We start from the raw sequence: 27,247 nt of genomic DNA, 5'->3' as shown, positions 1-27,247 counted from the left end.
CCCGGGGTCTCCGGCCCTGCCCGCGGCTGGTTATCTGGGCCCAGCCGCCCACGGCTAACGAGGGGGAGGGGGAGCGGCCAACCCCGGGCCCGGCCTACAGAGAAACGGGCCCGATGCAGCGCGCGCGCCCCCAAGACCCGTCAGTGCACAGGCGGTCGGGGGGGGGGGAAGGACACCTGGGCCGTTGGGCTGGGACGAGGCAGCGCGTGCGCCGATTGCGGAACTCAGGTCCGCGCGAGAGCCGCCGCTAGGGGCGGGGCTCGGGACTCCTGCCGTGCCCATTGGCTGGCAGGCACCCTGTGACACTCCACTGCATGCTGATTGGCTGACCGGGCCGGTCGGCTGTATGGTGCGGTGTGCGATTGTGAACAAAGCCGGAAGGGGGGGGCGGGGCAGGCTCGGCTCGCTGAGCTGACTCGGAGCGGGGGGGGGGTTGGGCCTTGGTGCGGGACTCGCCGCCCGCCGCAGCCGGACCCCGTCGGGTGCAGGTGAACGAGCTGCCCAGCGAGGGGGGCGGGGACCGGGCCGGGCCCGCGTGGCCGTGACTCCCCGGCGCGGGCCCGTGGGCTGGGGGGCGGCGCGGCGCGTGTCTGTGCCGGGCTTGTCCTTCTGCAAGTGCGGCCGCAAGCCCCGGCCCCGCGCGCCATCCGCTCGCTCCTCGTAGCCGGAGGCGATGTGTGAGCGGGGCAGCCCCGGGGTGAGCGCTTCCCGCCGGCGCGGCGGAGTCTCTCTGGTGCCTGGGGATTGCGGGGAAATGCCCCGGCCCGCAGCCTCCCGACCCCATCCACGGCTGGCCGCGTGCGGGGTCTCGGCCCCGCACACTCCGGCTGTACAGGCTGCGGTGTTTTCTGAGCTGTTTCCTGGGCTGCTCGCCGGGCCCTACTGAGTCAGAGACTGACTGACTGACCGACCGTCAGTGTGGTCGGCCCAAAGCCCCGGCCCTGTTGTGTGTCGTCTGTGCAATTCATGTGTCTGGTTTTAATCACACATCTTTCTAGGGCTGCCTTCATCTCTTTGTCATTTGTTTAATAGTAGAAATGAACCAGATGCAATTGGGTGCGGTGGAGGCATTGGATATAATTAGCGGGAAGTTGCATTAGATTGATGAGAAGGGGCCACTTAAGTACGAATCTAACTGTTTGAACGTGCTATTGTCTAAGTTCAGTGGGAAACTTAACTGTGTATTTTGTGGAACATATGGGGCAACTTCACCACCATATGAAGTAGACACTTTGAAGTAGACAAACTAAAATTCTGAAACTGCAAATGCTTATGCATAGGCTTCAAATAAGGCATCTTCGTACCATGGTGTGTAAAATTAAGCACAAGTTTTAATGTTTGCAGAATCTGAGTTTAAGGGCCTGAATATGTAGTTTCTAATTTAGGTCGTTTCATTCAAGTCAGTGGGAATCAGCACAGGCCTAACTGTGTACTGAGTTGTAATTATTTGCAAAATCAGGCTTAAAAATGTTATAGTATTATTTTATTGCAACATAATACTAATTTAAAATGTTAGGCAGCATATAAATACTGCATTTTGACAGTTAAATGTATCATTTTGTATAAAACATTACAAATGTTTATAGTACCTTCTTGGTCAAAGAACCAAAGGCACTTTCAAAGTTGAACTAGAAATTATACACAATGCATCTGTCTGCACCTTTGGAGTGAAATGTGGTAATGTTTAATAGTTCGTAGCAATGCTACACAACCATTTAGGAAAAATGAAGCCTATGATATCAAAATGAAACTACAGTTAGCATTTAAATAGGCATAATGTAGTAACAAGTCATAAATTTATGTAGAAAATAAATTCATGCTCTAACTCTTACTAGGTGCATCCTGACATCCTAATGATGAGGAAGTCAGGATCTTGGTTTTATGTCAGTCTAAAATCTTCAACAGCACAGTTCCCCTTACTGCAATGCTGAGTTTGGTCAACTACTGTCTCATAGGGCTTGTCTATAAACACAAGTTGCACCAATTTAACTTTAAACTGAAGTAATTAAACCAGTTGAATTTTTGCATGAGGATGCTCTTTCACTGGTTTATATTGGCTTAGTTTGCCTCTTGTAAATTTACCAACAAGCTAAACCAATATAAGCCAGGTTTAAATTGATGGAAGTGTCCAAGCACAAAGTTGGACTTTGGTAATTAAAAATATTCCTCTTGCTATGGTACTTTTTCTGCTGAGAATTCAACTCAGCTAAATTAACCAATGAGTTGCACAACCGCACATACGTATTGTATAACTTTCTCTTGTCATTTTTTTTTAACAGGAAGCTGCAATGGAGAAGGAGCTGCTGATGGCCTTTCTTTTGTCACTTTCCATATTCTTCTGTGAAAGTCACCATCATGAAGTAGAGCTGTCTACTATTGCACAGACCTCGGAGAAAATCATTTCAGACGAGGCAGCTGGTATCAATACTGACTTGGCAGCACTTATGCAGAAGCATCACCTTCAGGAACTTTTCCATCGTTATGGGGAGAACAATACTTTGACTATTGAAGGATTTAGAAAGTTGCTGCAGAACATAGGAATAGATAAAGTGAAAAGAATCACTATTGGCCCCAATCACAATCATGATCACCATCTTCATCATAGCCATGTTACGCTAAGCAAAAGCTTTGAGAGAACAGATTGCCCAAATCATGAATCTGGTGGTGTAAATAAGGAACCTAGCAATGGTCAGGCAAAGGAATTACAAAGAATAGAAAATGCTGAACACAAGCAGAGCTTTACAAGCAACAAGAACACTGTTACGGAAATAACTGCATCTACTAATACCACTACTGCAGATGGCAATCCTGTATTACAGAGCTCAGAAACTAGAGAAGTGAAGTCTGTTCATATAGGTCTAACCAGCCCCAATGCCATGAATGTTACAGAAAGCAGCAGTGTGAATTTACTTGCTAATGGAAAAGCTAATGAATCACTTCTTTCCTTAAGGGAATCTGAAAGAGGAAGTTACATGTATTCTAAATTTAAAAACCAAAATACACAAGAGGTGAGATTAGTGTTCCATACTCTTCTTGGGAGCATATGCCCATTAGAAGCATCTTATCGTGGTTTGTCTTCCAGAGATATTAATTTAACTTCTAGGAATCTTGATGCAAGCTTTGCTGTTAATAGTTTAAGTAACTGTGTGTGGCAATAATTTTATACTCCCATAGGAATATTGCATTATTATCCATGATGTGCCCAAGTAGAAGAGGATAGTTGTGCATTCTGGTTTGTATGCTTGGTTGTAATTGGTTTTTTTTTTTCTTGTTTTTTTTTTTTTTTTTCCTTCTGGCTTCTCTCATTAGGAGAAAATTTTAGGACTAGTCGACTTCTTACACAAATATGTGAACGTTTTGATCCTTATTATAGGACAACAGTTAAGTTTTCTTGTGTAGAAAAGGGTAGATAAGTATTTGTTTTTAAATTATTTTATTGGTTTAATGTTTTTTGAAAGTTTTAACTTTTCTATAACCATGCATGTTGCTGAACTTGTTCTAGGGAGGCTTACGTTTTTCTGCAGGAAGTAAAAGGCTAGGACATAAGAATTCATTTTACTTATAAATCAAAGGAGAGGTCTTGGAATTTAAGCATGGATTTTATGAACATTTCAATATGTATATTTTCTAGTCATCTTTAGGTAATGTAACCTGGTATTAAATTGTATTCTAGAGTGGGGAGTCCTAAATTCTGTTCACCGCTCTGCAAATGGCTTACTGTTCTGTGATGAGGCAAACAAAAGCCTCGCTTTGTCTCACTTTCCACATTTAAAACGGGAGGAAATAATCACATTTGTAAAACATTCTTATTCTCAGGTCAAAGCTGCTGTCAAAACAATAGTTATTTCTGTCATTAGAGCTGTTGTATTTATGTCCCTGAAAAATGATCCACCTCTCATTTCACTTCAACTTCCTTGCTGCCTTCCTGTATTTTTAAATTGGAGCATGGTTTTGAGAAGGTGAAGTTTAGGTGGGATGGACCTAGAGCTGAGGTCAGGAGAAGCAGATGATCTGGGGGAATGATGGAGTCTAAGAGGGGCATACAGGCACCGAGAGATTTCTGAAACTATTCTGACAATAAAATAAAATTTACGTGGAAAAAGCCGTAAATGTAATGGGGGTGGGGGGGAATAGAACTTCAGTGTCTAATGCTTTGATTCATTTCAAGGTAGAATTAGTTTTCTCCTATCCTAATGTCTCCTGCTTCTTAGAGTTGGTCTGCACTGGCCACAGTGGCCATTGGGAGATACGCAAGCTACGTAACATAGCTTGAGTATCTCTGATCGATGTACTTAATTTGATGTACCTTGCGTGGAGCTGTGTCAACAGGAGACACCTTCCTTTCGACACAACCTTCCACCTTTTGGGGAGGTGGACTAATTGAGTTGACTGGAGAGTGCTCTCTGATAGACTGAGCGGGTCTACACAGACCCGCTCAGTCAATGCCACTGCATCCAACGCCTGTTGCCGCAGCAGTGTAGACATACCCTTAGTAAGGACACGATAGCTGTCATCCGGTGTTGTTTTATGTAAAATATAAGGCTTTTTTCCCAAAAAGAAGGCTTCTGTTTATTATTACAGGTCCAATTAATTCTGAAGTATCTTGTTTTTGTTTGTGATATGTAAATATTCACACCACTACAACCTTCTACTAGAACTGTTTCACAGATCATTAAAATGCAATCCCAAACATAATGGTTTATTTTAAGTGAGAGCTGATCCTGTCCCTTTTCTTTAAGAGGTGGGAAGGTTCTATACAAACAAATGGAAACTAAAATAGAAGATGTCTTTTCCTCACTTTCTTAAAATGGGAGAGAGGATGCTCATGGAACTACTGGCTGGTGTCACTATGTAAAATCACTGTCATGAGAGCTTTTCTCTCAGCCAAACCCTTCATCATTAAGGGCTTTAAAAATCAGCAGTGCCTCTTTGAAGACTCTTGAGGCAGCTAAACCATATAATTCAGGGTGTGTGTATACACATAATCACAGGTTCTGAATTCGGTATTCAGGATTGCATTCTTCATAAGCAGAGAAGAAATAAGTCTGGCAGCCCTACTAAACAGGAATTACTAGACTTTTAAAGGCTGCAAGTAGTGCAGTACAAATATTTGCAGGAAGAAGCATGTCCAGAACATGGTTTTTGATAGAAATGGCATGGTCAAAAAGATTTATGGAGATCCTTTCATAAGAATGACTCCTACCTACCACATGACTTCTGTCTTCCTTCGGTTAAGAATGAGGCAGCTCATGCATCCAGCTGGCAAAGTTGGTCAAGTACCCCTCCAATCCAGAGACTGAGTCTAGAGGTCCCATGGAACAAGGAATATACTGCTGTGCATTGTCCACCTCAGTTTAGAAACATCCAGGCTGTGTGCAACATGTATTGCAGAAACAAGAAAGGATAGAACTTTGAGGGAGATTGGATTTCAAAGTTCTTGATGATGGCACCTGTCTTCTAGGCTAAAGTGTAGCTGCTTCCATCTGCTTGCAGACTTGAACTGCAACAACAAAAGGTGTGAACTGATAAGTTTAATTATTTTAGTGCGTATGTGTAGAGACCTATTTCAGAATAAAAGTTGCAAAAGTTTATTTGGCTAAAATCGGCTTGTTACCAACCTTAGCTAAAGTTGATTTCACTACTTTAGGGAGATTACTACTGTATTTTGACCTGGCATTGGACTGCTTTTGCAGTTTTTCTAGGATGTGATAGTACTTCTGTTCTTGTAAATCTTAAACATGGTTTTTCTTTCTACAGTGCTTCAATGTATCAAAACTGATGCTGTCTCATGGAATAAGCACACAAGTATTATTGACTGCTACAGAATTCAGCTATCTCTGTCCAGCTATTATTAACCAGATTGATGGCAGATACTGCATAATCCATGCGGCTAGTGAAAAAGCTGAAACTCCTCCAAAAAGCTATTCTTTGCAAATCGGTAGGTTTTAATTTCTTTTTAAATTTAAAATAAATCTTACCAACAATCACTCAGATTTAAAATGTGCTTTTTTATAGCTAATGTACATATAAATATTTATATTTCTAAACTCTTATTTTTTCCGTAGATATTTTACTTTCCTATGTGCTATACAAGAAGTTCTTTCTAGACACACTTCTCCTGGGGGATTTTCTTATTTGTTAACCTTTAAATCAGTGTTTTGAAGAAAGGAATGTCTAGCAAGCATCATTTCATATAAATCTTTTGTGTTTCTCTTACCAGCTTGGATTGGTGGTTTTATATCAATCTCCATCATCAGTTTTCTTTCGTTATTGGGTGTTATACTGATACCTCTGATGAATCGTGTATTTTTCAAGTTTCTGCTAAGTTTTCTTGTGTCACTGGCTGTTGGGACTCTGAGTGGAGATGCTTTTTTACATCTTCTTCCACATGTAAGTATTTTTTTGCTCATATCAAATAATTCATCTTAACTTGAAAAATGTTGGAGAAATAAGGCTTTATTACTCAAATGTTAAGTGTTTTAGGAAATCTACCTACACTAGGTTTGGCTACCTACCAAACTAGTGGTTTATTGACTTTAGTGAAAACTTGTATTATCCTAATAAGAAAAGATGACCTACATTCAAATAATCTATATACAATTGTAGCTGGTGTTACTGATCTGATCTTGGGTTCCCTGCAGTGCAATTAGTTGCACCATCATGCATTGGTCCTTTGTTATGTTCTTTGACATTCCACAGTCCCTCACACACAAGTTGCGCTTGTATATCAGCAATATAGAATCTTTTCAGCAAGTCTTTTTATGTGGTTTTCTTATTTTTTCTTCACCCTCTCTCCTGATTTTTGGGACAAATAGACTCATTATCTCTTTCCAGTCTCGGGGGGGAGATAATTGTGACATACAAATGCTGCTGCTTATCCTCTCTTGAGTGAAGCATCTGAGAAATGTTGGGAACACCACACCTGGAGGGAATTAGTACCAAGCCATTTACCCTATGTGGGGAGGTTGGAGAGACCCAACTTAGGTTGAGAATGAAACTGGACTAGGCTCACTATAAAATTCAGCCTTTAGGGAAGTCTGTGAGCAGGACTCATGGTACAGGGACAATCTACCCCTGTGGTACTCTCCTGCAGTAAAACTAAGTGCTGTGCAGTGAGTTGAAAGCCTTATTTTGGGGGGGGGGTTCTCCTTATTCCCTTCAGTTAATTATATTGTTGAACTGTTTCTGGAGGCACTTGTCTCTTCGCCTCTGCACTTCAGGTGCGAGTATCTTAAAAATCCAACGTGCCTTATTATATGTTCTTTACTTACAAACCTGATGGAATACTGGCTTTGTGAAAGCAGTATTATCACAGATGCTTTAACCATTCTTATGCTGCAATCAAGGGGATACTAATTTTCAAAAGAAGCAACATAAGCAGCGCTGCTATTTACTATGCACTTCATAATAACATCCAATAGCATTCTTCTCCTATACAGAAGTGCTGCTAAGTATTCGCATTCAGGCCCAAATACGGCAATGTCATAACTGGGACAGGAACTTGGGTGCCTGTATTAAAGTAGTAAAACTTGCACTGATTTGGTGTTCGTTGGGTAAAATAAGGGTAATTTACACACCAGGGAATGGAGCAGAAAAAGCATATCATGATTAAAACAGCCTCACCCTTTTATCAGGCTGCTTTGCTTTATCTTGCATCCTACTGAAAGTTGCTTTTTGTGCTCCTGTGTCCCTTGATGTTCAAGATATGTTTCTTTTTCACACTTAATGCCAGTTCAGTACAAGTTACACTACTTCAATTTTTGCACCCATTTTCCAGCTTATTTTGTTGCTCTGGATCAAATGCAGTAGTGTTCTATGGGCGTTGCAACATGCTTGTACCTGGTCTGAATCTGGACATCAGGTACTTTCTTACTGCACTTTAGGAATGCTTTGGGGCTTTTTAGGGGAATATGTCAACATCAAAATTTTACCTAAGGTAACTAAATCTGGTCAGAAAAACTAGATTGTGTGCATCTCTATCTCAGACTATACAACTGAGAGAGTGAAAGCTAGTAAACTTATCATTTTATCAATGTTTTTCCCCCTCATGAGTTGATTTGTTAACTGCTGCCGTAGATCCTGCATACCTGGGCAACACAATGGGAGGAGGAGTAGTTTCACTTTTAGTATGAAACAGTAGGGGTTTTTTTAGAACACTTTTAATGTAATTCCTAGATTTTTGTTCCCCCTGGTATTAAAAATCAATCTTCATAATAGTGCTTCTGTCAACTAGTTTATTCATTGTTCACCTTAACACTAATCTGCCCCAACTGGGGGGCTCTTTCTTATCTAGCAGACTGTTGTTGTTTTAATCCTTACTGTTCTGTTTAACAAGCCATTTATTTATTGTCATAGGATGTGGACATTGTTTACAGTTTCAAGACTTAAATAATCAACATGTATGTAAACAAAATTGCTGCTGCTGCCACCACAAATGTATCGGCAGCAAAATTTTCAGGAGTAAGACAAATTCATGCAAAAGTTAAACAGAAGTCCTCTTCCTCTTATGCCCTGCAAGCTGCACAACTCTGGCTCTAGCAGCCTCCCAGTGGGAGAGAGTGCCAGAGATGGGGCCCTCTTTTGAGAGCAAACAAAGGCATGGTTCATATTAGAAAGGAATGTTCCAAGCTCTTAGTCAGCCATAGATGAGGCAGTAAAAGAGGTGGTTTGGGTCACCACTACTAGGTAAGGATTTATCAAGAGCATCCTAAGGTTACAAACCATTATCGTGAAAGGTGCATATACATTCTCTTGGTAGAAGATGAAGGCTAGGTCTGCATGCACTCTTTAAGTATTTCCCTTTACCCACAAACCTCACTGCCAACTAACCTGTTTTGAGTTGTTTTTATTTATATTCCTTTCTCACATTAAGAAAGTAAAGAGATTTGTTTCTGGAGCCATTTAAAAATGAGCTGCATAGCCCATCTTACAGTTCTTCTGTTGTACTGAAATTTATTCTGAATTTAGAGGAACTTGAATATTCTTTGTTTGAATCCCTATTAGTCGCATGGAAATCATCACCATCACCACGAGAAACCTTTACTTGACCAAAATAAAGATGCCCTGTTCAAGCATCTTGTCTTTGAAAGTATAGAAGAAACTGCTTATTTGGATTCCACGTGGAAGGGACTGACAGCCCTTGGAGGCCTGTATTTCATGTTTCTAGTTGAGCATTTGATCACTTTAATTAAGCAGTTTAAAGACAAGAAGAAAAAGGTAGGGAAATTATATTTTGAAGCCTCATTGCACTGTGTAATTTTAGTGTCTGGATATTAACATTGTCTTTGAAGAGAGCTGCTTGTTGATTAGATTTAATAGCTAATTAGAAATGTGCTCACAGCTCAATTTTTGCTTATCAATCTACAATATTACACTTTTCAGTGATACTAACCATCTTTACTCCTTCAGAGTAGACAATGTATATTTATTTTCCTAAAAAGAAGAATTCTGTTAATTGTTTTCTTGCACAAGCAGATAATTCATTGTAACTTCAAAGTAAATATTTAAAAGATGTGGACTCTGAGAGACTGGATCTACAGTGAGTGCCAATCCCCAAACAACAAAATTCCCCTACCATTCTCCTCTCCTCCACCCCCAAAATAATCCCAAGCAGGTACTGTGCTGGGATTGTTCTGAGTCCTTACACTTACATCACTGGTATTTATTTCTATTCTAACTACTCTAGGTATAATTGTTGATATTTTACAAAATGGTGCCCACTGTAGCAAGCTGCATAGTGTAAAGATGGGTAAGAAATATTCATCAAGGTGGCAGGATCAGTCTTCATAACTACATCTAAACCTTTTCTTTCTTTGCAAGGTAACTTTGGGCAAATGGTTCCCAGGCAAAGCAGATACTTGGTTTTCATCATATTTTAATGAGACATTTGTTTAAAACTTGTGTATGTGTTAAATGGACACTACAATGGGGAAAATATTGCCATTTTGTTAAGCTTTAGGGGTGTTTCAAGTGTAAAGTGGAACTATAGTTACTGTGTAATTCTGTATGTATAATTATGCCTGCTCATTGTGCCATTTGTTTCCTCTGTAGTCTAGTTAATTGTCATTTTACTCTGCTTTTGCTGATCTTCTAGTACTCTTCTTGCTTATGCATTCTTTGGATAGTGCCATGCTGTCCTCTTTAACTGCATGTGGCAAATTTTTATGAGTATACTGTATGTTGCTCATGTGTATCCTGAAAAATAAGTAAAATATTTATAACTTTGATGTTTTCTTTTGGAGTCAGAAAAAAAATGAAGATGCAGAAAGTAAGAAGTTTTCATCAAATGAAGAAAAATTAGATGCAGATTATCGTAAGTCTCAGTAATATTATTGCACAGCTATATCAATCAAAAGGGTAAAGAATCTTTTCTGTGCTAAATGAAGGCTCATTTATCCCTTCACTTACTGTTGGCTGGATCACTATGTAGCTAGATTAATTAAATCTGGATTGAAAGTATAGATGAAGTTGATTTATGCCTCATTCTTTGCTCCTTTAAATCCTGGACTCTGTGTTCTCCAGTTACCCTGCTGAGATTTTAGATGTGCCCTTATATGCCTCAGTTACTTCCCCTGTGGACTTCCACTCTCTCTTCTTCATCCTGTTGCAATGTTGAGCTATATACCAAACTGAAGAAAACCTGAAAAAAATTAAATGGAGATTTGAAATGATCTGATCTGGGTTCATTTCTGTTTCTGTTTTCAGGGTTAGAAGGGTTACTTGGGTTTACTTTCACTTTTACTGCTTTAACTCATTTTTCAGACTTGAGCAGGTGAAACATCATCTCAGAAGCATTTCTTGGAGTCAAAATATATGAATTGCTCTGCTGAGTAAAACAGCACAAAAATAGTCATAGTTCAGTTTGCAGTGACCCCAAATCACATGGGTGTATCTCCTGCAATCACATTATGTGGAGGGAGCACTTCTTATCTGTAACTAAGTGGTGATGGCGTTTCTGGCATGATAAATTGTCTCCAACTTCCTTTATTGCATTTCATTCTCCAATTTTCTGTCTCATTTTTAAGCATCTCAAGCATATCATGCTAACCAGCACTACCAGAATACTAACATTTTCTATTTGATTTCTAACTCTTCTGAGAATACATAAGAGCTCAGATGTTGGCTCAGTGTGCCATATGCCCGCATGATCCTGTAGCCCTAAACAGAGCTATGCAGATAACTCTGCTATATATCTGAGATTATCACAATGGAATTCAGTTTTACTGATCCCTATTCATAGTTTTCATGTGGCGATATGGATCAAATCTTATTTTGCAGAAACCAGTTCCCATTGGTGCTGAGGTCAATGGGTCTTTCATTTCAGGATTATATTGAAAAATTTTTTTCCCCAAAGACAGAAAAGAATGCACTTCTCTCAGTGACACTTACTACAGGTAAAAAATTTAACAGCTTCTGGGAGTACCAGCTAGAGCCAATTCTTAATTTGACTGACCTACCTTGACATTAAATGCTTAGTACAACTTGCTGTGCCCTTCTGTATTAAATATTTTACTTCTCTTCATATGTCTGACTTTTTTTGTGGGGGGGGGAGTTCAGACTTAAGGATTTGCATGTAGTGATCAATTACATCTAATGTTGCCAGAATTGATCCCTGCAATATCATTTTTCTGGTTTTGGTGACTTATAGTTCAGCCTAAAATTCATAAAAAAGTATACACAATGTACTTTCAGGCTTCTTTCATTTTCAAAACAATTGGGCTAAGAGTCAAATTGTGCTAGTTAAAAAGCTGTAAAATTGTAGACATTTTGCACTTACATCAAAATAGTTCAAAAACTGGCAAATGATTCAATATGTAATGTGATGTTTTTTGTTATAAGCATGTTTGCTGCTATAAAAATAATATATATATATATACTCGGCTGAAAAGGGTTAAATCACCGCAGTATAACTTGTGGGGATTTTATTTTTTGGAAAGGAAGTCTTTAGAGATGAGTTAGGAGTTAAGGCTTTTTTTATAGTTTTGTAACATTTCTGTAGAATTACATGCTGAGTTTAGGGAAATCTGAGATATTTAAAAGGAAAGTATTTTGGAAAGTCGTTAAAAATATTGCCATACTTGGTCACAGTGGAACAGGGTGTCAGCCTCAATTCTGAATTTCCTTGTTTTTCTCTTATAACTATACATAAAAATAAATGTTATAATATAATCATATTTATTTTCTTGTTTAAAAGGGCTTGAAGGTTACTTAGGGACAGAATCACAAGATCCATCCCACTTCATTTCTCAGCAACCTGTGGTACAAGAAGAAGAAGAAGTCATGATAGCTCATTCCCATCAAGAGGAAGGTGACAATGAATATGTATCCAGGGGATGTAGAAACAAATGTCATTCACATTTACATGACACTCTTGGACAGTCAGATCATTTGAGTCACCATCATCATGACTACCATCATATTCTACATCACCATCACCACCAGAACCATCATCCACACAGCCACAGTCAGCGCTACTCACGTGAAGAGCTGAAGGATGCTGGTATAGCTACTCTAGCCTGGATGGTGATTATGGGTGATGGACTACACAACTTCAGTGATGGCTTAGCAATTGGTAAGTGTTTATACAATTCTTTCGCCTTCTCATGTGATAACAGCAAGATAAAATTTTCTTTGCTGCCACTTACCTGATATCCTCTCACTAGATGTTGATGGCTAATTAATTAAGGTAAGACTGTTATTTGTTAGTGGTTTTGAATTGATCAGTCAAGGTTACAGTTCAGAAACCTGGATAGCTAGTGCCAAAGTGTAAACCATAAATTATTTGCTGCAGCTGAGAAAAGTAAAAGGATAAGGGCCAGATTACAGAGAAGACATTTCTTAAAGAAAATAGACTATGGGGAGCTCGCTCGCTCGCTCGCTCTCTATGTATGTATGTATGTATGTATGTATGTATGTATGTAGCTTTAATTATTTATTTTATCCCCCAAAAAGGTCAGACCAAGATTGTCAAAACTAGGACCCTAAATATAGGTACCTAAAGTCATGATTAGGTATTTAAGTAGGTGGCCTCACATTCTAAAAATGCCAAGCATCCAGTGGCATCCACTGGTTTCAGACTTGATGTTAATTCTCCCTGTGCTGTGTTCATAAAGATGGGATATAGGAGTGAGGACACAGGATCACCTGTCTAAAGTGGTCTCCAATTTCCATTTTAATCGGGTCATTAGCTTCCATGTTTTTCCTCATGCTTCATTGACATTTACTAAGATCAGGATTTATCCTTTAAACATCCAGAGTCCCTAAGGCAGGAGTTCCCAAACATTTTGCCAGAATGACTTCATTTAAAATGGAGTCATTTCCTGTTGGGATCACAGACAGCATGCTCTACAAAACGGCATCTTCCATGCATCACCACCTTGCACAAATTGTACATGTGAGCACATGCTGTGCAGAGCAAAGTGATGTCCTCCACACACTAGGAATCACTGCAACCTCGTTTGCAGATGGTGCAACCCCATTTGGGGTTGGGAACCTTAGCACTAAGGTTAGTTCCTATAAGGATAATTTATCTGCAAGAACGGTAGACTTTTTGTGGCATATGGAGATAAGAGCATGAGTCAGTCTGCTTTGGCTCAAAGATTGTCCAAATGGATCAAATTATATTTATGTGATTGTTGCATCCTAGGATCCTTCCACAGCATGGCTTTGCATTGCCTCTATTATTGAAGTATTGAAGGCAGTTATATGAAGTGTTAACGCTTCTACACAACTTGGCTTCTAGATTTAATGCCCAATTCAGTGGAGCAGTCCTTGGAATACTTCTTTCTGATAGTCTTCATGCCTCTTCCTAGAGGGTTAATACTCCTTGTTAATGTCCCAAGACTGCATATGCATGTAGTCATTTATCAGAGGAAATTTTATGATCTGATTGCCCACATGGATCCACATGTCCCACTTCTGGTTTGAGGATTTCTAAATTAGTTGGAGGCTGAGGGCAGTTGAAGCCACTTCCCCACCATGGTTTCAGCATGCTAGTAAAACCCATTAAGGTGTTTGGGGTTTTTTTGTTTTGTTTTTTTAAAGAAAACACCAATAATTAATCAAACACACACCACTCCTGTCAAGATAAAAAAAAAAAATAACAGCATTTAAAATAAGTCTGTGTACTTGATTAGAAATAATTGAGCCCCTCTTGTTATGAAGCTTTTGACTGAATGCTTAACATATTTCCTGTTTTCTTGTTTGTTTTTTTTTTTTTTAAAAGTCAGTTTGTCTAAAGGTATAACAAGATCACCTCTTCCTCCATGGTTTGTTCATGTCCCTGTTCTTTCTCTTATGCATGTTCTATTCCTTCAGTTCTGTGATGCTGGAATGTTATGGCTTCCTTGGAAAGACTTAATGAGCTATTCACAAAAAGTATATATGCAACATTGCATTTTGGGCATTAAACAAGTGAGATCAAGTTGGCTGTTTCCTGCCTTTCTCTAGCAAGATGGATCATGAGAATTCTGAATGTAAAGTAAGATGGTGATAGGAAAAAAAACGTTTAAATGAGAAGTCAACACCAATAAGTCAAGATGAACACAACAGTTTTCTAGAAGTACTCATTACTTTACTGATGGTAGATTGATTTTTAATGTGAGGTGACTTGCAACAGTGCACTGCAGTCAGTTCAAGGGCCTTACTGTAAATCACATTGCAGAGCTGAAGTCAATTTTCTTGTTTGCATGAGGAAGAAAAACAAGTGAAAATATTAAGTATTTATTTGGATTTCAGGATAATTTCTCAATGTGAACAAACACTTTCTGTGTCCAATTGACAATATCATGTGATAGGAAAGCTTCTGATTTAACCTTTTTTAAAAATAAAAATTTAACCATGAAATCTAAATTTTCCAGCTTATCAGTTGTGAAAATATGATAGGAAATGATAGATAAGAATCGATTATCCTAAGTACATGTGTGAGAAATTTGGAAAAGGACGGATTTGATGGCCATGAAGGAAAATCAAGAAGAGGCTAATAGTCTTTTAACAAATGAGACAAGCTAACTTAGTAAGGCCACATTATAACTGATGAATCTAGACTACTTGAAAGATGGAGTTGTTCTTTTGGTCTGTGTCTGAAATTCTTAGACAGCCAAACCTGCCTATCCTATGCGGAAGGGAAATCCCGTAATTTTTTCCCCTCATGTTTCCAGGTATTGAATGAAAAAATATTTCTTTTTTTGGTTGCAGAAAATATCTGGCCAAAATAACACTTCTCATTTGCAGTAAATGAGTTTTTCTCATATGCTTAATGCTTCCTTATTATATTCAAGCGTTTATTTATTTGGTTTTCTTGGACCTGTTGTATTATTTGGAATGGGATAGGACTCAAAGATGCACTAGTATTTTGGTTTTACTGTTACAACATAAACAAGGGACATGCTCCCACCACCATCACCATAAAAAAACCCTCTTCTGTTTGTGCTCTTTAATAAATGATTGAAATGTAGAACATCTTAAAATTAAAGGTAGATTGTTACAATAAGGTTCATCTCCCTTATTTTTCTTTGTATTTTAGTCTTATAAAGGAAAATACCTTGTTAGATGCACCTTAAATTATATTAAATGTCCTTGTTGTAGGGAGATCATTTTAGGTAGTAGCTCTTGAACAAAAAAGTGATTAGACTTCAACTCAAGAAGCAAAAAGACAAACATACATGAAGGCAAAGAAAAGAAAACAGCAAAAGATAGAAGCAGCATTTTCCTGTCTCTCTAAAGCTTGTAGTTTTAGTTGCTGGGTAATCACAGACACATCACACTGTATACAATCTTATTAGCTAATTGGGAACCTGGCAAAGTCATCTGGCTTTGAAAGCATCGTGTTTAGCATGCCTGTTTGATGTCATAGGTAGACTCTTATGCCCCTCCCCCTCTCCCCCCCAGGTGACTAAGCTGGATTCATATTTGAGAGAAGGCAAAAAGAAAGAGGCCTGCAATTGAAGGAATGAGGTGGTGGGAAGGTAGGAAAATACCATATGGAGGCAGTAATAGCAGGATTCCTAGGTTTACATTCCAGGAGTTACTGAGGACACAACCACGATGAAAGTGATATCTTCTACCTCCCTCTTTTCATCTCCTAATCAGGACATCTTCCAGGATCAGGAATAGAGGCCCAAAGGAGTGATGAGAAATAATTTGTCCCATTAGGTCGTACCACCCATGATGCTGAGGCTGGTTAGCTCTCCCTGTCGCATTTACACTCATTGCGCAGCGTTCTCTCTGACCACAAGTTTAAGCTAATTAGAGTGATTTAGAAAAGCAGTGTCTGAAAGGAGTGGTAACTTTGTCCCATCATAATAATCCAATTGAGCAGGATGGCTAGTCATTAAGGGTTTATGTGGCTAAGCCCCACCAATAATGCCAGAGTTGGCAATTGTTCTATAGACACTATAATGTGACTGATGGACAGTGTAGTGCAGTGCCTTCTGCTGCCAGTGGGACTCCTGGCTGAAACTTCTCCAGTTCTATCCTGCAGAATGCCAAATGTTTCCATAGACTGCAGGTGGCAGTAGGGGAGACAGAGAAGAAAATATAGGCTTTGCAGCTAACTCAAGTTTGTCTGCCCCAGGAAGAGTATAGCTAATAACTATCACCTTGATGTTCTATCAGTTCACTTTACAACAACTTAAGAAGTTTGTAAATGACAGTGATGTCTGGAAACTGCTGTTGGGGGTTTCCCTGCACATGCTCCCTGCTCCAACAGTCCTGCCCATCTATTTCTGCTCCTGCTTCTCTAGGTTCAGTTGCAAGTGAAGGAGGCTTCTGAGCTGGAGAAGCTTTTGAACCTGTTGGTGATGAATGTCTGGTCAGAGGAAGAAGGATTTCTAGCCTGTAGTGCTAGGTGGAAGACGATTCAGACCTGACCGGGTGGTTCTGAGCTATGAAGAAGTGAGATAGCATGTGGGTATTCCTGAGTTGCTGGAGGTTCAGTTGTGGGGACCAACAGGGTCCTGAGCTGGGGGGAGAGAGAAGAACTGGGCTGGGTTTGAATGGTTGTGTGTGGCATGGGGAGGGAATCAACTGGTGAATGAAGGTGTGGGTGAATGCTGTGAGGTGAAATGGGGAGGAGTAGGTAAAAGCTAGAATGGAAGGGAAGAGTCTGAAGGTAGGGGGCATAGTAAAGGGCTCTCAGATGGATAAGTCCGGTTTTCTTCCTACTTACTTTGTGTACAAGGAAGTGTCCTAGTCTGAAAAGGGAAAGGGTGACCTCCTTTGTCCTGCCCACTTCACCACCAGCGCTGCCCATTTCCCCCCTCCATCTCTCCCATCAGAATGCATCCCTGAGATGACAACCTGCATTGTTCCAGTTTTCCACTTTGGAAAACATGTTCACTCTGGGAAGAGAAGGTAATAGGTATCTGGACTGCAGGCAGCTTGCTACCAGCAACTCTCCATCCCCACATGCTTATTTTCAACACCAGCCAGCACTGCAATAAAACTAGTATCCACCAGTTCCATGTATGAACACATTCTCTCATGTTAATATGTTGGTTTGTTGGAGAGACAGGGTAGATGAGGCAATATCTTTTATTGGACAAACTTCTGTTGGTGAGAAACAAGCTTTCGAGCTCTTCAGGTCTGGGAAAAGTCTTGGTTTGTTATTAATAGAATTATAGAACCTTACCAGAAGCCTTGAAAATTCCTAATCACATTTTAGACCTGTATCTGCCTTTTCAGCTCCATTCATATGTACGTTCATAAATTTTAAATAACATAGTTATGGGTCAGTATTGCCTTCATTTCATCCACATAAGACTTTAATAATCCATGGTGCAGGCCTTGACAAAACACATTATGCAAATAGAGCTTTGAATACATCTCAGGCTTCTCCTTAAAAAATTGATAAAATATGCTCTTTATATAAACCACCTCTTGAAAGTAGCAGTGGATGAACCACAAAACAAGCTAAGATGCCAAAGAATTTGAATTCTTAGACACATTTATTTGAACCTTTGATCTGGAAAGAGCTTTCTTGGGATATTTCTAGGGTTGACAACTACAAGAATAATCTCTCATCCTGTTTTATTCAGGACAAAATTTTGTAAAATTGAGCAATGTATAATTGGCTAATAAAAATCAGCTTTTTAAATCTCCAGTAGTATGAGTAAAGTGTAGGATTAAATTGGTGGATGAAGTACGAATCCCCTGCTCTTTTGTTTTGGTATTCAAAGCCAATGTTAGATTTTTGCTTTTTAGGAAAAAGTGCTTGAGCTCAGCTAGAGGAGATGAGCTTGATACAGAAATTACAGGGTTAAATTATTTTGTTTTATAGATTTAACTAGATAGTTGTTCCTTCTGGTCTTAAAATCTGTGTACACGCACGTGCACGCGCACCCCCCCCCCCCACCCCCCAGTTGGAGTCCAGCTGTTCAACCATTTCTGCCTTAATCTGTTAGGAGCATGTGCAGCAATGTTTACCAACTTGATTTCTTGAACTGTAATGTTTTTGGGTTTGTTTGTTTGTTTTTTTTTTGTCTTCTCACAGGTGCAGCCTTTACTGAAGGTTTATCTAGTGGGTTAAGTACTTCTGTGGCTGTATTTTGCCATGAATTACCCCATGAGTTAGGTAAGACAGCACAATATTTTAGTAAACCACAGCTTGCTAGGAATTTGGGGACATAACAGGATAATGCTTTATTTTGTCAGTATTGTATGGCATAGCAAACAATACTTCTGATCCTGATTAGAAATTTTATCTCCTCCAACACTTCAGAAGTGTTCACTCAGCTTACAGCTGAGCAAACTCCAAATCTATTCAATGAATTTTGTCTTTTTTTTCTGTTGCAAACCAATTACAAAATTCATGAATGGATTTATTTGCAAATCTCAGAAATTAATTTTTGTTGATCAGATCACTCCATTTACAAATATTCAATATATGCAACATTTAGTTACATGGTATTATTTCTGTTCCTTAATTTGCATGACTTATGTAACAAGTTATAGTGAAAATTGTGAGTCTATCAACTGAATATGCAATTTCAAATTTGCTTCTGTCAAATATCTGCTTAACTTGATTTTTGTGTGTGTGCACAGAGGATGAAATGGAAACATTTGAATATTTGCTGAAAGGGTGATTAGGTCACAAATATGATCAAATAAAAATTCTTTCAAATTTGGACAAATATTGGTGGATTGCTTTTTTCCACTATTATTCAGCTCTAGCTCAAATCTTGCAAAAGATTCAAATTCAAAGTCTAACTTGGGGATATTGTTTTGAAATCCACATCTTGAGTCTTTCTGGTCAGTTCAGATTAATCTATACATGTCTTCCACTTAAGAAGAGGTTTAGGTTATAGGTTTAGGCTATAGGTTTGGGGACTTATCTCTGTCACAGAGAAGTCATTGGGAATTGGATTGGACACTTAATCTTTTTTATTTCAATAAAATGAAGCATGTCCTGTTTACGGAACTAACAGAGGTTACCCAATTGCTTAGACTGTTTCTGTGGATGATTTTAAAAAGGAATCTCATCAAGTCTGTCTTGGATGAAAATTTGCCTTGACATAGGACCTTACAGGTTGTGGTATAAAATGATGGGGTTACATGGGGATTAGCAGGGGTTCACATCTGTCAGAGAAATGGTTTGCAAATATACATGTGTAATAGGTAAACACTACAAAATATGGTAATTTCCTTTAACGGTGAGAGTGGAGTGGCATAGGAATATTTCCCTACTCTTACCCATTTCAGATTAGTACTACTGTTAATTATTCTAATAAAACTGAGACCCATAAGGTCACTTTCAGAAATGATTGAGTAAAGAAATCCTTAAGTAATGATTGGGCAACAGTATATAGTATTTAGAAAAGTCACTGAATGAGTGATAGAACCAACGAGAACACATCACATATGGATTTTGAAAAAAAATTGCTTAAAGCTAGTTTGTGTAAAACTATATCGTGTTCACTGGTGTTGAATACTTTTGGTTAAAATGATATACATTATTAAATCAGATAAGCCTGACAGTATGCATTTTCCAGAATACTAAAAATAAGCTAAAAATATGATCTTATGCAGGCTATGAAGCCATTTTCACATGTTCACTCATTGACTGGATTATCTCCCCTAAAACAATCCACTTATTTTGCAGAGGAAAGCTTTGAAGAAAGCCATTAAAAGGCTTTAAAATAGTTCAATATATTCATTCTAAGTGGTGAAAATAAATGTTACTCTATATATTACAGTAGTTACATGAGAGAGTGAAAGATGCGTTTTTGTTTTCCCCCCTACTATAGGAGATTTTGCTGTACTTCTAAAAGCTGGCATGACTGTCAGACAAGCTGTTCTTTATAATGCTCTGTCAGCTATGCTAGCATACCTTGGAATGGCAACTGGGATTCTTATTGGTCACTATGCTGACAATGTTTCAATGTGGATATTTGCTCTCACTGCTGGCTTGTTCATGTATGTAGCTCTTGTTGATATGGTAAGTATGTGACTAGAACTATTTGCAGTTTACATAACAGATTCAGAACCAATAACAAAATATATTAATCATAAAATAGGAAGTTGGTTTATCTTTCCTCTAAGACAATATTGACAACGTTGTATTACACATTTCTTAACCTAAAGAATGATACCCTTTGGTTTGTTGGTAAGGAAACTTTTCAACACAATTATTCACCTGTTTGTGTTTCATAGACATTAAATATCATATTGTGAGTAGTATAATGTGTTGGAAGTTCCTATTCAGATAATTGAAATTTTATACCAAATTGGAATGTTGTGACAACGTTTTTCTGTTTAATAAAGCAAATTCTCCTAGAAGGCATATAACCACATTGTAAAGAATTTTTAGGCACCTGAATGTAATTGCTTTATTGAGTAAAATTGTTGAGTTCTGGGTTTGTTCTATATAGAAGATGTTGGTGGAATGAAACATTAAAGAATAATAGTCTCTGGTAGTAAGCTTTTGAGGAAAAATATGAAACTTATTTTAAAAAAAAAAAAATCAACAGTGAGGGGAGGCAGAGATGTTTATTTTCAGTGAGACATTCCCCTTAAGTCAGCTTGTTATTTTAATTACTTTTTAATACCAGTTTATTAGTGGTGAAGATGCTGTGGCTAGTGTATTGTACAACCAGCCCACTACACCACTATACACTATTGGCATGATCATGAGAGATGCTGAGCACTTGCAATAAATCTTCAGCACATCTGTGGATCAAACCAATGCAGTACTACAATACTGAAATTTTCATTCTAATGGGCAGAAATAACGTACATACTTGTTCTTGTTTCCAGTTTCTAGTACTATACTGTTTATGAAAATCAGATTAAATTCTTATTTTTAACTTGTAAATAAGTCAACCATCCACCAATAATTTAATTAGAAGGCATCAATTTCATTTGGTATAATTCCTGAAAATAGATGGTGTTAATTAGACCTTTGCAACATCACCACCGCTTTCCCAGTTCTGATGAGTTGTTTGGAGCCGGATTCTGATATCCTTACTCATGAGGAGTAGCATTTTACTCCACAAATGGTGTCACTGCAGTCAGTGGGACTGCTCAAGGAGCAAGATACCACTGCACATGAGTGAGAGTGGCAGAAGCCCTTAGTGAACTAGTCAGAATGACTGACTGATATTATTTATTTTTAAGATATTAACATTATTTTTTTAAATTATTATTTAGGTGCCTGAAATGCTCCACAATGACGCTAGTGATCATGGATGTAGTCGTTGGGGATATTTCCTGTTACAGAATGCTGGAATCCTGTTAGGTTTTGGGATTATGCTGCTTATCTCTGTGTTTGAACATAAAATTGTGTTCAGCATAAACCTATAATTTTGGTTACCTGATATTGAATTGAAAATTATAGTAGACATGGTTCTGCTTTTTCTATTAACTACTGTAATTGAGCTCTAGGCTTTATAGACCAGGCATCTTTTATTGATGTATCTTTTTTTCCAGAAGTAAAACTGAGTGGTGTGAACTATTTATACACAATGCTCAGTATTGTATGAGTTAGTATGGATAACTGCACTCTAGTGAGTGATGCACTGTTACATATGGTAAAAGTGCCAAATCCATAAAGGAGTATCCCTTTTTTAAAATTTTTTATTTTAAATTATTATGTTTTGTGAATTCATTTATTGCATGTAATTGTGAGATTTTTAGCATTTTGTACTTTTGCCTAAATGGTGCTTGCTTGTATAAACAAGTGAAATGGCTGTGTTCTTATTATAGTACAAAATGCAAAAATTCTCTTTTTTTGTACTTCAAGAAACAGTGAATACTATTAACATATGGGCACAGTGAACACTGTAAAACAAAATATTTGAAGAGAGAAATGTAATAAATGGGGTATAGCTATCATCTATTATGGGAGTTACAAATCAGACATGTAGCTTATCCAAAGTGTAAACAAGTTGAGCCAAAATATGGAAATTTCACAGCAAAGCTTTCTGAAATAAGGAAGCAGGAAGAAGTTTTGTTTTGTATATAATCAATGTACTAAGAAAAAAGACCAGAAGTACAAGCTGAGGCAAAGGGAACAACAAGAAACGTTAACAACTCTTTTTAGATAAACTGTATTTCATGTGGTAAGATGTGCTAGCTTAATATTTGCATCTCTCTAAAACCAAATAGAAAATATATTGGATGATATCCTGATTCTGTTGAAGTCAATGGCAAAGCCCTATGGGCTTCAGTGGGGCCAGGATTTCGCCCAGAGAACTTAACTGAAACATGCTGCTTCAGCTGCCCACTGTGTCTGATCTTGGTTTGGTACATGTCAACAGGATATCTCCCATGGTGTTATGAAAATGGTAGCAACCAGAGATTGCACAGCTTGCACCAATTGCAATATCAATGGAGATTTTTAAATGTTTGGGGGTATCTTGTATGCTGCTTGGCAATTTTTGTTTAACTTAAATATTCAGAACTCTCTGATCTAGCACTAAGAATCTCTCTACAGTTTTCTCAAATTATGCAGCTCCGCATTTAAGCCCATGTACTTTTCATATGCAAAGGCATCTATAAAGGACAAAGTAATTCAAAAATTTTGGATCAGCCAAACCATGAAATCATGCAGTCTTCTCACAGGTGCACAGGAAAGGTGGAACAGGGGTGACAATCTGGGGGTATCAGCCCTGCAGAGGAATTTTTTTGCATTACAGGACCAGCAGCTGTTCTTTTCCCCTATCTATCTGGTCTATTGGACTTGGATAACTTACATCTGCTCTCCAGGTCACTGCAGGCATCATTCCATAGTACATAATGCTTAGTGCAGCTCCTGCGCTACCTGTTTTGTCTATGCTGCTTATTGGTGGTGGATTTTTTTTATGTAGTGGGAAAAGAGATCCAGTATGGAATTGCAGGGCATCCTCTGTAGTAGCTTTTCCCCCTTAGCAAGATCCCTCTGTGGATTTCTCCATGGTTTTCCTTCCCTCCACAGCAATGAAGATTGCTGAGGGCCTTTACATTTGAGCAGTATTTTCCAGTTCCTTTTTGCTCATGAGGTTTATCCTTTAGACTAAAACTCCCTTACTGAACCGTTGCATGCTGGACAGTAACCCTACCTTCAGATCTCAGTACTGAACATGTTTACTGGCATATGGTGGAAGAAGCAAAGGTTTGGTACTGAGAGTCTTAGAATCTACCATACTTACACCTGAATAATGGAGAAAGCTCATTGCTATGTTGGAGAATGAGTGCAAACGTTTCAGTAGAGATCGTTGGTTGAGTTCAACTATGTTCACTTGACAAAACATTCATATTTGCTGTTACTATTATCTGTGCATGTATCTGGTATTTGTGTTATATACTTGAAATGGAAAATCTGAACCTCATTGCCTTTGAACTCCAAACCATCTTTCAGAGGTTTACTAAAGTAATAAAGTAGCTAACCACTTGGTTTAATTTGAAATTGTCTATTTAGTGTTGCCGGGTAGAAGCTGGGTTTTAGATGCAGAACTAAAACTTGCCACAGAGAGAGGTTTTCAGTATCTTTCACTGACTCCTTTTGGATCTAAGCTGTGTAAAACAACTTTACATGAATTAATGAGGATATAATCTTCTTTTAATTGCTAATGGTTAGATGTTTGTAGGAATTACACACTTCAAAACAAACTAAAATAAGCACTGATCTAACATTCAATTCATTCCTTATTCTGTTTTGAATTCTGAGATTCATGCATCAATATTAGGGAGACAAGGACCAATAATAGATATCCTACCCACCTTGTCTACGTAATATTCTGGGACTGACACTGCTACAATGCTGCAGATATGCATCAATATTGACATCTCACTAGTGTAACAGTGTAAAAATGAGGACCAGACCTTGTGGGTTCAGCATGGGTCAAAGTGCTGGTGCAATTAAGATTTGCCAATAAGGGGAATCTGAAGTGAGAGCAGCAGGAGGAACTGGTTCTTGGAGGGGGAACTAGTACATGCAAAACATTTTGGTGCCCATTTTTCCCCCTTAATACATCCCATCCCTACAAGCAATTTCTGCAACAGCACCTAACTAAGGAAAGAAGATTTCTAGCTGGGAATGTAGGGGATTGGTGGTAATCTTGTGCCCCTTGGTGTGCAGAAAGGGCCAACAACTGGGACAGATTTTTCTACAGAGGAAAGGAGGATGCAAGAGAAAATCCTGTGGGGTTTCAGGTCTAGGGAAGAATTCTCTCCTTACACTCTGTAGCAGAAACAAAACTACTACATAGTGCTACAGCCATCCATGACCTCTTCATATCTCACCATCTCTTTCATCCACTGTTTCTGCAGCAGCCCCTTTCTCTTATGGAGTCTTTCTAACAGCCCCCACCCTGAATCTTATCCAAAGGAGTATGCTGAGGGTGCTATCTCTGCTTTCAATGTCCACTCTCCTCTCATTTTGACTCCTGGGTTGCTCTCTTCCTCTCCTGACAGTCTGTCATACACATCCTTGGTGCATCAGTTTTTTACATTAATACATTTGATCCCTTAGTTGCTCATCTCTTTGCTCACACTCCAGTCTCAAATTGTGGCCAGTCTTGTGGATGTTCAGCCATCAACAGAAACGTAACCGCTCCAAAACCAAGCTCTTAACTCTTCCCTGCAGAGTCCTCCCCTTTCCTCTGTCAAAGTAGAGAATCAACCTAGTATCACCATCAACCTCCCTGTTGCTCAAGCTCATAATCTTGCCTTTATCTTTGACTCAGCCCTCTCCTTTGCACCACACATCCAGTCTGTCTACATCTAGCCACTTGTTCCTGCACAGACCTGTCTTTGCCTAGCCAAGACTCCTGTCCAAGCCCTGATCATCTCATATCTTGACTACTTCAGTCTTTATGCATGCCAACTGTGCTTCCTTCCAGCCCACCCAAAATACAGCTGCCATTCTTTGACCATTGCTCTGACTACATCTAACCTTGTTAATCCCTGCCTTGTCTCCATTACTTCCACTGCATCAAATTTCTTATCCTTATTTTCAAAGACCTCCACCATGTAGCCTTGACCTTCCTACTGTCTTACTACAAAATTGATTCCTGTCTTCACTCTAGCAATGATGCCAGCCTCCATTCTGCCTGGCCACCCTGCCTCACTAATGGGAAAAGTTCCCAAACAAAATCAGCAAGGCCATCATGCTGTCCTCTTTTAGAGGCCCTCCTCAGAACCTACCTCTGACTTACTGCACACAGGCCACTGCAACTTCATGATGGTTAGATGAGTGGCAAATTATGAACATGGCTGCTAAACAAATGACAAGATTTGTGCACATCCTATTAGATTTGTTACCCTCCACCCCAGCTCGGTTGTCTTTCCTCTCTGCCTTTCTTATATTTTAGTTTGTATGATCTTTGAGGAGGGACTGATGTTTGTACAGCACCTAGCACATCGAAACCAATCAGTTGTGTCCATTTAATAAAAACAGCAGCCTGAGAGCCGAAGTGTCTTCTGCTGGGGTGTCTTCTGCTAGGGTTGTGTGCTGCCCCTGCCTACCTTTGGTGCATAGCGGGTGAATCCATCTAATCATCTTCAGCAGCTATAGGCAGGGAACTTTTATGGAGCTGAGTTTAGTGTTCCACAGGATCTGTGGACCCCCTCTTGACTTCTCAAGTATTGTGCTGCCCCACCCAAATGGCAGAACTTCAATAGTTCAAGTAGGGCCTTTGGTGGACTTGCCCCTAACTGAATGCCAAATAATGAAATGGTATTTTTATTCTAAAAAGTCTGAAAAATTTACTATTCTAATATAGTTTAGGCCTGCTAAATAACTTAGAGCACCTGAAGTAGATCATTCTGTTGTTGCCATTTAAATGATCAATATATGACCAGAGGGCTTTAAGAAAGGGAAAAAAAATCTGCAATGTCTGTTGGTGATGCACCATATTGAAGGATATAGACTACTGTAACAATTACTTTTCTCTAACTTTAAACTGAATACACTGATGATGAAGGCTTTGTTCCTGCTGAGGAACTTTTTTTTTTTTTTTTTTTGAACCTAGGTGTACTGAAGAAGTCCATCTGTTATTCTATAGACCTGAGGTCTCAAAGTTATAATTTTGGTTATGTGAAGGTGGAAAATTAACCACATGAAAAATAAAAGCAAAATAGATTATTGTGCTGTGCTAGCTTGGATGTGGGACCACTCTAGTCCCTCACAGCTGCCTCCAGCATCCAAGAACCACTTTGTCCCTCATATATATGAAGCTACGTGTCCTAAGAGATGCATCTTAGATTCCATGCCCAAGGCTTGATTTCAGTATGAGAGTGTTTCACAGGAAGATTTAGGCAACAATTTTGTCCATTAAAAAGTGATATTTTACTATCATTTCTCTAAAATTTTGTAGCTACTTCAGAAATCCAAAAGGCGGTGCCTATGATCCTCTGAAAGTCTTTGTTTGGAAAACTAAATAGAAAAGGCCTTATTAGAATAAACTGTTGTAGGTGATGGTGTTTTAGATTAACTGGTTAAATGCAGCAATATTTCTGTAACTTCTGTATTCTTTGTAACAATTGACTGAATTATCTGTAGTCCTCTGTTTAAAACAAATTCCATTTTGCATGGAGTTAATGGAATCAATAAATTCCACTTTATTTCAAAGCTTGATTCAATGTTCTGTTTATTAGAATGAAGTCAGCCATGAACTTTAAAGTGAGGGAGTGCCATACTTCTTAGGTGCCATGCTGCTTAGGATTTGTTTAGATGAACAGTTAGCGTGGGTCAAGTTGGGGTATAATCTACAGCACACTAAAAATTCCCTAGTGCATACTGACCTATTCCTGGGGGTTCTAATCCACTCGG

At 38.9% G+C, this 27,247-nt stretch overlaps 1 protein-coding gene across 2 annotated transcripts; it reads left to right on the top strand.

Annotated features, from left to right (window-relative positions):
* The first annotated feature begins 451 nt into the window (after positions 1–451).
* SLC39A6 (solute carrier family 39 member 6) lies at positions 452–27,046 on the top strand. 2 transcript variants are annotated; one of them, XM_067569834.1, is made up of 10 exons: positions 452–488; positions 2,280–3,008; positions 5,758–5,938; positions 6,221–6,390; positions 9,004–9,216; positions 10,246–10,312; positions 12,194–12,571; positions 18,491–18,571; positions 20,244–20,434; positions 21,646–27,046. In XM_067569834.1, the coding sequence occupies exons 2-10, from the start codon at positions 2,289–2,291 to the stop codon at positions 21,796–21,798; spliced, it is 2,154 nt and encodes a 717-aa protein (XP_067425935.1). In that variant the 5' UTR covers positions 452–488; positions 2,280–2,288; the 3' UTR covers positions 21,799–27,046. The 2 variants fall into 2 exon arrangements, with proteins under 2 accessions (XP_067425935.1, XP_067425936.1); XM_067569835.1 differs by lacking the exons at positions 18,491–18,571; positions 20,244–20,434; positions 21,646–27,046 and adding an exon at positions 14,317–14,665.
* The last annotated feature ends 201 nt before the right edge of the window (positions 27,047–27,247 follow it).

The sequence above is a fragment of the Emydura macquarii genome, unplaced genomic scaffold, assembly GCF_026122565.2.
Source record: "Emydura macquarii macquarii isolate MOO-44397 ecotype Brisbane River unplaced genomic scaffold, CSIRO-AGI_Emac_v2 contig_2948, whole genome shotgun sequence".
In the NCBI taxonomy this organism is placed as follows: domain Eukaryota; kingdom Metazoa; phylum Chordata; order Testudines; family Chelidae; genus Emydura; species Emydura macquarii.
Note: the sequence above shows the minus strand (reverse complement) of the source record. Positions and strands in the feature narration are given on the sequence as shown.

Excerpts from the sequence above, each read along its gene's own strand:
- SLC39A6 (XM_067569834.1), top strand. The coding sequence starts at position 2,289 with ATGGAGAAGGAGCTGCTGATGGCCTTTCTTTTGTCACTTTCCATATTC. Across the intron at positions 3,009-5,757 it reads AAAACCAAAATACACAAGAG|TGCTTCAATGTATCAAAACT; the intron begins GTGAGATTAGTG and ends TTCTTTCTACAG. Across the intron at positions 20,435-21,645 it reads ATGTAGCTCTTGTTGATATG|GTGCCTGAAATGCTCCACAA; the intron begins GTAAGTATGTGA and ends ATTATTATTTAG.